This window comes from Octopus sinensis, linkage group LG2 (assembly GCF_006345805.1).
Source record: "Octopus sinensis linkage group LG2, ASM634580v1, whole genome shotgun sequence".
Lineage (NCBI taxonomy): Eukaryota > Metazoa > Mollusca > Cephalopoda > Octopoda > Octopodidae > Octopus > Octopus sinensis.
In genome coordinates this window covers 135,098,567-135,110,629 of record NC_042998.1, presented here as the reverse complement: position 1 = coordinate 135,110,629, position 12,063 = coordinate 135,098,567, and the positions used below count along the sequence as shown (strand labels likewise).

The following is a 12,063-nucleotide window of genomic DNA, read 5'->3' as shown; positions in this document are numbered from 1 at the left end:
CCCTCAAACAGACTAAGATTTATACAGTTGATGTTCCATTTTAATATCTGTAGATTAATGTCAGTAAGTGTAATTTGTCAATGTACAAATATTAACAACACTAAAATTATTGGGAGCTCTTCAATCATTTGCAGCAACATTTATTTATTACTAGTATAAAAGATGGATCGTTTTTTTAAAAATATTTTTTACTTGTTTCAGTTACTGGATTGCAGCCATGCTGGGGCACTGACTTGAGTTTAATCAAACAAATTAACTCCAGTACTGGTTCTTTTTTTTCTTTTTCTTTCTTTAAGTCTGATACTTTATTAGTCTCTTTGCTGAATCACTAAGTTATAGGGATGTAAACAAACTTCATGTAGATCTCCACAGAGAACAACACAAACTTGATCAAGTGAAAATCACATGAACTACAGCCAGAAATGGAAAATGAAAATTGGAAATTAAACCTACGTCACATACTATTATAGCAGTAGTAAACTGCAACTACCATATATGTACATTATATATATATATATATATATATATATATATATATATTTACACACACACACACACGGTGTCACATAAAAGCGCCCATGTTGTACCAGGTAAAAGCACCTAGCACACACTGTAAAGTGGTTGACATTAGGAAGAGTATCCAGTCATAGAAACCATGCCAAATCAGACTGGAGTCTGGTGCAGCTCCCCAGCTCTAGTCAAAGCACCCAACCCATGCCAGCATAGACAAGAGTCGTTATATGATGATGATACACACACACACACACATACATACATACAGGAGCATACAAAAAAGCAGAAAAAGCAACAACTAGAGTTCCATGAAACTAGTGATAATCTGCATCGCAAAAATTAGTCACTGAATTTCTTAAGAGTAATTAAATCCATATACGAGAAGTTAACTTTTAGTTTAGTGCTTGTCCATTTTTCTATTTATTTCTCCAAAGGGTCTTGCCTAGAACCTCAAAATCCATCTCCTCTCACAGTATATAAACTATTCAACTTTATAAAAAATACAAAATTTTTTTCTTCTATTCTAACCTTCAGGTAAATTTAACTATTTTGTTACAGAGCAGTATTTCACAAATGTTGTTGCACAAATGCAGTTGCTTGTAAACTGGTCATTATCAATTGTAATTCCCCTAATAGTTATCCTTAAATTAGTAGTAACACATATGGTTAAGTCATTTTTCAGAAAAATAACAAACATCGTAGCTATAAAGATTATGAGAGAAAGTCTTTGGTAATCCTCGTTTATTAATGCACATTTTTACTGATGCTTCATTTTTTTAAATTAAAAAATGTCACTCCAAAAAGAAAAAAAAAATGATCTTTAAAATAATAAAAAGCAAACAAGTATAATTTTGCATTATCATATATGTGTAATGATAAGGATCAAGTAAAATCTGAAAAATATAAACAGGATTAGTCCCTTGCATATAAACATATATATACAAACAGACACTATATGTTTTCTTATCTGGAGGCTAAGGATAAAAAAAAATGTCCTTTGATTAATGCTTCCCCACCTAACCCCAATGAATACACAAACTTATTTCACTACTATAAGAACCAAGGAGGTGGAGATGTCTAAGAAAAAAATATAGACACGTAAAGAATGTTGTTAACCAAGAAATAGTAACATTCTTGACCTATATTACCTGAGGACTCTATTGTTTAAACACCTTAGAAAAACACAGGGTTATTAGACAGAAGGTAGGTTAAGATAGAAAAGCAGTAGACAGTATTTAGTTTCAGAATACTGGAACTAATTTTATTTTTTATTCTCCAACAGTTATTTATTAGAAATAGATGTAAAAAAGTTGGATTTGTTTAAGTTGACATTGCCATTCCTCACACACAAAAAACGGTTTTATAGCTAGTCAGGAAAAATTACTGAAGAAAGGAAGAGCCAATAAGAGTTTCCATGCAAAGCATACTCATGTACCTCATTTTCAACATTTCTGAGAGCAATTGCTTCTTTGATTTATCTGATATTCTTTCAGGGTAACTGGACAATCAAACAAAATGAAAGCAGGGAAAAAATCAAATGAAAGTATATTTATGTAAGATATATATAAATATATCAGAAAAAGTATCAACAAAAAATATGCTCTGATAGTTTCATCACAAGAAAATTTCTCAAACATATTTCTGGGTTATGTAAAAATATAAAGAATATAATTTAAATGGTTTTTAAAAAAATGTTAATCAGTTAATATTTGTAAATCATAAAAATTCTACAAGATGTATATTTAAACAAAAATAAAGCCAAATTAAGTCATGACAGGCTTCTTTCAGTTTCTATCGACCAAATCCACTCACAAAGCTTTGGTCATCCCAGGACTATAGTAGAAGACATCGAAGTTGTCATGTAGTGGGAATGACCCTGAATCTGTGTTTGCAAAGTGAACTCAACCACAGCCAACCCTGCACCAATACCTGAAACTTCATGGTTGCAAAATAAACTTCTTCACCAGACAGCCATAACACTAAACAGTAATGCAAGGTAAACATTATTTCACATCTGTTTAATTTGCATAAATAGAGCTTTGTTGGTGATTATTAATGGGACAAACAGCATTCAATTTCTGATCTACCTGAAGTGTAATGCAAGATAATTTTTTTTTTTTTTGCTTGTTTTTTCCAACACACCAAAGCTGTTGTATTGTAACAAATAAACAAAATGTCTCTCTTAATTGCAGCATTTGCCAATGTATAAGATGATCTTCTCATGTAAGATGCACTCTAAATTTACAAGAACATGGGGGGGGGGTATTATATATTTAGAGAAAGTGATTTTAGAGCGGTTTTGAGAGGAAAACAATTTGGTGCAAATAAATGCAACATATACTGGAATCAAGAACAAAATCATAGCATACTAGATTTGAAAAGAAAAATTTACTATAGATGGACAAAAATATCACTAAATAATGGAACATGCACACAAAGTAAATATCACCATCATTGTTTTGAAATCTACTTTCCATGCCAGCATGGTTCAGGTGGAATTCACTGAAAGCAACTTTTCTATGGCTGAACAGCCTTTCTGTCACCAACTGCTTCCAAGCAAGGTAGCATTTCCATATATCTGGACAGGTTTTCACAGAAGATATGAAACAAAAAATACTGCTTATACAACAATCATGCTCATTTTCAACTTTTGCATGATGCCAAAACAAGGAGACACAGAGCTACATGCATGCACACATATACACAGAACTTCTTTCAGTTTCTCCTAGCAAATTCACTCACAAGGTTTTGGTGTACCTGGGGTTATATTACAAAACACTTGCCCAAGGTGCTATGCTTAGTGATAAAAAAAAATATGGTGCTAGTGCATGCAAACAAATATTTTATTAATATTAGTATGTACTAATATTAATATTAGTACATGAAACATTTGTACATAAGGCAGAATTGTAACAGCACAGAGCAAAATATACAATAAATGTAGCATGAGGCTGTTGACAGTCTCATGCTACTCTTTCCCATAAATGCAGTTATATTACAGCCACAGAAAAAAAATGACAAATTAAAGCAAACTTTTTAGTCCAACTGGAGACATCATCTAATGTCATCCATTGTTCATAAAATATCACCCAGACCATACTGTAAAGCAATGATGATGTGGAGGCATCTAGCCATGGAAACCATGCCATAAACAATGGTAATGGCATTGACTACTTTTTTTCTTTCTTACTGAGTGTGCCAGATGACCAAGGACCATGGCATGTAGCAGGATGTCATGAGACCCATTTCACCTATGCAAGCACAAGAAATGTGTTATATGATGATGATGATCTCAGCATACCTCTAACATCTTTAAACAATTTAACATTACTATATCAATTATAAAACTAAATTTACTTAGATATATTTAATGAAATAAGTCAGCAAACTAGTTTATAATTTCTCACTATGTTAATATTTTCAAATGAATTTGTCTAGCAGCAATGTTATGTGTAGTCATTAATGAGTATTTTTTTCTCACCCAAAAGCTGAAAGATCATAAACAAATGACTATTGTCAAAACTGCATAACTTTCTCTCATTCCATTTAAGCTGTATATTGAATACAGCTTTGTTTAATAACCTTATAACAGACAAAAACAGCTTCAAAAGCATTCAATTTAGAACAGAAACACCACAATTTTCTTTTTAATACACATGCATGCATTTCAGCACAAACAAAATATTCAAAGCCACATTCCCTAACTTTTTCAAATTTAAAACATCTGGATCCCTAGAACACACACACAGTTCATTTTGAACATAAACTAACAGTTGATTGCATCTTTGATGAAATACATATCAAAAATATTGTCATTCATGGATAAGTAATTTTGAAGTAATGATGCTAAAATCTTGTCAATATCCTTATATTTTACTTCTATGCGAAGTAAATTGCTTATTTCAGGCAGTAATCAATTCTTCATTACTTACTGAATAGCCAACACTATTTCTCTTTATAAGGTAGGAGCACCCATGATTACATGGTTATCAAGCTACTTTCAACAACTATATGGTTTCAGTTTTAGACTCAATGCTTGGCATCACAAGAAGCAAGTGTCTACTACAGCCTTGGGCTGACAATACCTCATAAACTGAAGTGGTAAGCAGAAACGATGAAGGAGAGAAAGTGTGTGTGTGAGAGAGAGAGAGAGAGAATTCTGCATGCTCATATGAAACACTGCTTGGGCAATAAACAGTGACATCATTTATATTCTCCAATAAACAATTGTCTCATACTTCAGAAGAGATGTGCAGAGAAGTAAATTGAAAAATACCTTGCTTTAGAAGACAAGTAGGGCTTTGGCGTTAGGAAGAGCACTCAGCTGTAAAATCTGAAAATCTGAAAATCTGCCTCAACGAGTTTTCACTACGCCATACTGGCACAGAAAAATGGATAAAAGATGATAGTACTCAACCTATCAAGAATCACAGCTGGTCGTGGCTAAAATACTGGTCTACCAGTTGGAAGGCAGTTAGCTCATGCCATCATGAATATGTATCTATTGCAAATGTACTTTAATAGCTCAGTCTACCTAACTGTAAATATGCACCAGGGAGATCTAGAGTTCAACTGTATATTTACCAAGATAATGTATAATTGATATATCATTTTGCAGTGATGGGCTGGAGAGAGATTTCACATCTTGGTCCTTCCAGTCATGACTACCTAGATATGAAGTTCACTGCTGAACCATATCATTTCAAGTTCAGTACCCAGCTTGGACAAGTGTCTTCTACCATAGCACTGAGCTAGCCGATGCTTTATGAGTGGATAAAAAGTGTGTGTGTGTGCACGCGCACGTGCATGTTTATGTTTTCACGTGTATGCACTTTGTGCATTAGCATGCATGTACATAAATGTTGACATTCCAGGGCTTCATTTGTCACCATTTCTGTGAAATAATGAAATGATGTTTGCATTCCTCGTTGACTTTACAGTCAGTTGTTCTGCACTTTTGAAGACCAGTAGAAGAAAAAAAAATCTTAACTTGAGAAACAGGTAAGGGATGCCAATAAACATAATTTAACATCTGTTTTCCATGCTGGCATGGGTTCAATGGTTTGACAGAATCCTGTGAGCTGCAGGGCTATGTTAAGCTCCAATGTCAGCTTTGGCATAGTTTTTATAGCCAAACCCTCTCTTTGATGCCAAGATGCCCTCACTGGCCATAAAATGCTTCACATAAGTCCACATTCAAACCACGGTAGAATTACAAAAACAGACAAACAAATGAACTACTGAAAAAACAGGGAAGAATATTTAATCATTGTAAGCAACAAAAGTACTAAGTAATTGAACAATGTTTCATTAGTTGCACTACTAAATACAAACCTGTAATGTGTTGGCATCCAATCAAAAAAGGTAAATGTTTTTGTTACAGATTTTTTTGAAAATTTCTTTATTCCTGTTTTGCCTCCATTTTCCTAAGCTTGCATGTGTGAGTAGTTTACTTGTTGGAAAAATTTTTCTTTTTTTTTTTTACACTTGGATGCTCCTTCCTTCCTGCTAACTACTAAACTGTTAAGTCATAGCAGAACACTGCAAATTAAAATAAGTTCCATAGAACTTAATGTAAACAGTTAGGAATAAAAAATTAAATAAATTATTCAACACCCAGTTTAGTAAATAAAACCAATTCATGTTTGTAGAAGGCAGCAAGTCAAGTATTGTTGGACTGTACCGTGTGACTAATTAAGTAATATATAACTTGAAATATTAGTCTGGTACAGACACTGATAGCAAAACAAGTCTTGTATTAAAAATCAATAATGTATTCTCAACCAGTGTTTATTTTCTAGCAATTCCAAACATGAATTATTGTACCCCAATTAGCCCCAAATCCACTATCTCAGTGCCAAAGCCACATGATCATTTAACTTAAGGGATTAAAGGATATTATTTCGGAACACCCAGAATGTGCTGTTATTGTTTCCCAAATGAAAAATATATTCTCATAAAATTGAAATTACATGTACATTATGTCAATAAGAATTTAAGCTGTAACATACATTCTTTAGCTCCACTGAGAAACTAAATGTTTCACATACAGATTTATCTGTAGTATTTGAGTCCACTAAAATGTTTATTAGTTTTCCAAAGAAACCATTCAACATGCAGAGTATAGAAGATATACTTAATCCTTTTGTTCCTATATTTCTGTTGATATATATTGCTTTGGTATCAATGAATTTTGAACATAAATTAACATGAAATTTTGATGGAAGGCTTTTATTTATATCAACTTAAAACAGGAAGTTTGTATCATAGAACCAAGGCCAGTCTCAGGTAGGTTGCTTTCAAAAGAGCTGAGGGACAGACAACACACTTTGATTAAAGATACAAAAACCTATAATGATGGGACATCAGAACTAGTATTAGATAAATAAAAAAAAATTTTAAAAAGACATCTTTACCTTTCATTGATGTGAAGGTCTGGTAAATGGGGATTTTGATCCTGAAAATGGAAACATAAAAAGATGAACATACTAAAATGGTTACATGTCAATCAAAAGAAAATTTTTTAAAAGTCGAGAGAGGAGCATGCACAAAATTTTTGTTAAGCCTTATATTTAAAAAAAAAATGCCAAATAGCAGCTATTTCTTCATCTGTACACAGTATCATAGTAAGCATGTAACTTTTTTTTTTTTTTTTTGTAGCTATCCAAATATGTCATTTAACCAATGTTGTTAGCTGAAGGAGAAGCAGGCTATAAAAGTTTCTAATTTTAGCTTTACACACAGCCAAAACAGTTCACCTGAAACTTAACTTCTACCTTAATTCCCTGGTTGCACACCAACAGAAACTTCCTATTTTTGAAACCCTATTATGGTAAAATCAGCTATCATATTCTGTCAGGTGAATCCAAAGACAGGATATTACTTAAAAAAGCACATGAGAGAGAAAGAGATTCCTTAATTATTTATAAAATACATACACACATATATAAAGATATATGTCATTGATTTTTCATAACATATTTTTCTCATGTTATTTATTGTCAGAAAATGAAACTTGTAAGAGAGGGAGAGAGATCTACCCTTTGTTTTGATCTATTTTCCATGATCTATATTTTATGCATCCTATTTATATCGCAGTTGGGAGTAATGTTATTGTTGGTTACAGATATTCAACAAACCAACCAGTGGCTTATTTAATTTCTAATGACAAGAATGACAAAGGAGTGTTTGTAACTTACTGCAGAACAAACATCAAGGGATTTCATTCAAAAAGCACTACACGCATACAATAATTACTACCTTCTACATTGTTTCCATTTGCCAAATTCCATTATCAATATCTGACACTGCACAATAAGATCAGAATAACAAACCAAACTACTATGTTTTGGACAGAAAAGGTAACAGAGGCATGAAAGTCATGCTTTTTCAAAAATATAAATATGACAAATACAAGCATGGTTGCATGGTTAATAACTTCATTTTACAACCACATGGTTTTGGATTCAGTCACACTGCATGGAACCTGAGGTAAGTGCCTCTACTATAGTCCCAGGCCAACAACTGCCTTGTGAAGGAATTTGGTAGACTGAAACAGCAAGAAGCCCATTGTGTGTTTGCAAGTGTGTACGAATGTACATGAATGTTGATATTTCATGTTTGTCACCACTTGAACAAAATAGCAATGTTGAAATTCCTTGTCATTTCTGACCAGTGGTTCTGAGCTTTTGAAGACCTCTGGAATAAAAAATCCCTTACCTGATAAACAGGAAATGTTTAATAATAAGAAAAGTAGCCAACTGTAAAATTCCACTGCAATTACCGAACTAACACTCACTACCAAGAAAAAAATGGATGCTAAGCAAACAAGCATAAGTGAAATTACAATTAGGAATAAAAAAAAAACCAGGCCACACATTCAAGTTACAAGCATTTATTCCCAATACTCCTACATATTAATATTCTATAAATCAACTGATTATATCACTAGGGAAATTCCTAGAAATTATTGATTCAATAACTAATTGATACTGGAATATTTTCATACATGAACCTGACTTTCAACAGTCAAGTAAAACATCACAGCTATTTCATCTTGTTTTTTTTTTTTATATTTTATCTATATCTTTATTTATTGGTTGTAAAAACAAACCCCTATTCAATTACATATTAATTCAGAATTAAGCTTCTCTACACTATTGTTTAATTTCTAACTCTTCTAATACCCATACAATCAAATAATTAATCAGGCTGTGATTTCTATGTACCATTCTCCAAATCATTGAATCAATCAGTAAATAATCTCTTGGAAGCTATTTCCACCAATATTTACAATAACCTCTCATATGATCAATATACATTATCAAAAGAGTTAAATTATTTTTGTAGCAACTCTCCATTTCAATATGAACTTTGAAACTGTAATCTCCAAATTTATCTTCAAAAGAGCAACACCATCAATGGAGAGTACTAAGCCAACTTGTCAAGGCAGTTATGAAAGGCTATCAAGACCAAATGCTCAGGAAAATTGACAAAAGGGGTCTTGTTTCATTAGGATAATACTCCAGCACTCAAGTCCTCGGTTTCAATGGCTGCTGTGTGTGATTGTAGCTTTGAAATGGTTCATCACCCTCCCTACTCTCTTGATTTAACCTCATCTGACTATCCTCTGTTCCCCACAACATGAAAAACACTTGGTTGGGAACCAGTATTGCAGTATGATAATGTTATATCTGCTGTTGATGACATTTTTGACCAACAGGATGAAGGCTTCTTCACCAATGGGAGCCAAGCACTGCAACACTGATAGAAGTGTGTGGACTGCAAGGGGGATTATGTTGAAAAATAAACCTCATTTGGTCACATTCCATGAGAGTATCTCAGTCAGCCTATGTATATTTCAGCTGACCCCCATCATAGTGTTGCTAAGGGGTAGAATTTTTCATGAAGCTTCTTTTTTCCTTAATATCTAAATCCTTTGATATCATACATTACTCTGCTTTAATCAAAACTCCAGTACACTTTCTTACAGTCTTGCTTCAAAACATCTCTAAATTATCATAATGGTGTCCAGTATACCCAGCCAAAAAATTATCTGATCATCATCCTTACATTTTATTCACTACTTATAGTTGCAAGCATGGTTCTGTGGTTAACCATGATTTTTGCTTCAGTCTCATTGCATGGTACCTTAAAGTGTCTTCTACAATATCCCTGTGCCAACTATAAAACCTTGTGAGTGTATTTGGTCAACAAAAACTAAAAGAAGCCCATATTATATACATATGTATTTATGTATGTCTCCTTGACTGGACATCATGTGATTGTTATATTAGAAGGTCATTCATTTCCAATATTCTGCAAAGACATCTAGCCCTGAGGAAATATTACCTTACATAGAAATAGGTAAAGGCTGGCAAGAAGAAGGATATCTGACCACAGAAAATTTACTTCAATAAGCTTCATCTGGCCCACACATGCAAAAGTGGACATTAAAACAATGATGATAAACTCAAATTTACTTTATATCATCATCATCATCATCATTGTTTAGCGTCCGTTTTCCATGCTAGCATGGGTTGGACGGTTCTACTGGGGTCTGTGAAGCCAGAAGGCTTCATCAGGCCCAGTCAAATCTGGCAGTGTTTCTACGGCTGGATGCCCTTCCTAACGCCAACCACTCCGTGAGTGTAGTGGGTGCTTTTTACGTGCCACCCGCACAAGTGCCAGACAGAGCTGGCAAACGGCCACGAACGGATGGTGCTTTTTATGTGCCACCGGCACAAGGGCCAGGCGAGGCTGGCAACGGACACGAAACGGGGCGGTGCTGGCAACGGTCGCGAAACGGAAGGTTCTCTTACATGCCACCGGCACTGGTAACACATCTGCAATTTCCATTGATCGATTTCCATTCTGATCCTCACTTGCCTCAACAGGTCTTCACAAGTAGAGTTTCGACATGCCACCGGCACTGGTAACACATCTGCAATTTCCATTGATCGATTTCCATTCTGATCATCACTTGCCTCAACGGGTCTTCACAAGTAGAGTTTCGACATGCCACCGGCACTGGTAACACATCTGCAATTTCCATTGATCGATTTCCATTCTGATCCTCACTTGCCTCAACGGGTCTTCACAAGTAGAGTTTCGACATGCCACCGCACTGGTAACACATCTGCAATTTCCATTGATCGATTTCGATTCTGATCCTCACTTGCCTCAACAGGTCTTCACAAGTAGAGTTTTGTGTCCCAAGAAGGGAAGGTATGCATACGTAGGCTGGCTCCATCCCAAGTAGAAGGCCACGGGTTATGGACTCACTTGTCCTGCCGGGTCTTCTCGCACACAGCACACTTCCAGAGGACTCGGTCTCTAGTCATTTCCTCAGTGAGACCTAAAGTTCGAAGGTCGTGCTTCACCACCTCGTCCCAGGTTTTCCTGGGTCTGCCTCTTCCACAGGTTCCCTCAACCGCTAGGGTGTGGCACTTTTTCACACAACTATCTTCATCCATTCTCGCCACATGACCATACCAGCGCAATCGTCTCTCTTGCACACCACAACTGATGCTTCTTAGGTCCAGCTTTTCTTACACTCTGTCGATTATGAACACTGACATTACACATCCATCGGAGCATACTGGCTTCATTTCTTGCGAGCTTACGCATATCCTCAGCAGTCACGGCCCATGTTTCACTGCCATGTAGCATGGCTGTTCGTACACACGCATCATACAGTCTGCCTTTCACTCTGTGCGAGAGGCCTTTTGTCACCAGCAGAGGTAAGAGCTCTCTGAACTTTGCCCAAGCTATTCTTACTATAGCAGTTACACTTTCAGCACACCCGCCCCCGCTGCTGACTTGGTCACCTAGGTAACGGAAACTATCAACTATTTCTAGTTTTTCTCCCTGGAAAGTGACGGAAGTTGGTCTCAGAGCATTTTCAGTGTTTATTGTTCCTGAGCATCTGCCACATACAAAAACCATCTTCCTAGTTAGCCTTCCTTTGACATTGCTGCATCTCTTATGTGTCCATAGCTTACACTTGGTGCATCTTATAGAGTTTCTACCTACACCTTTTCTACAGATCGAGCAGGGCCATCTACCTGAAGGCGTTTGTGATTTGTCTACCTTCCTACTGATTACGACTTTGGTTTTAGCTAGATTGACTCTGAGGCCCTTCGATTCTAATCCTTGTTTCCACACCTGAAACTTCTCCTCCAGTTCTGATAGCGACTCAGCAATTAGAGCAAGGTCATCAGCATAGAGGAGCTCCCAAGGGCATCCTGTCTTGAATTCCTCCGTTATTGCCTGGAGGACTATGATAAATAGGAGGGGGCTGAGTACTGAGCCTTGGTGTACCCCTACCTCTACCCGAATTCTTCACTGTACTCGTTTCCAACCCTCACCCTACTAGCAGCGTCCCTATACATGGCCCGCACAGCTCTCACTAACCATTCATCTATCCCTAGTTTCCTCATTGCCCACCAGATAAGGGATCGGGGGACCCTGTCGAAGGCTTTCTCCATGTCAACAAAAGCCAGGTACAGGGGCTTATCTTTGGCTAGGTATTTCTCCTGCAGCTGCCTT

The 12,063-nt window shown here is 35.7% G+C and overlaps 1 protein-coding gene across 2 annotated transcripts in view; it reads right to left on the bottom strand.

The window, feature by feature from the left end:
* Positions 1-12,063, bottom strand: part of LOC115228102 (golgin subfamily A member 2) — a 94,651-nt gene that overhangs the window by 57,111 nt on the left and 25,477 nt on the right. The window contains exons 3-4 of one of the 2 annotated variants that reach the window (XM_029798767.2): positions 6,930-6,970; positions 1,949-2,011 (exon numbers count right to left, since the gene is read on the bottom strand). In XM_029798767.2, coding sequence (XP_029654627.1) covers positions 1,949-2,011; positions 6,930-6,970 — 104 coding nt within the window. The remainder of the gene's footprint in view (positions 1-1,948; positions 2,012-6,929; positions 6,971-12,063) is intronic. The other variant, XM_029798775.2, reaches the window with a different exon arrangement.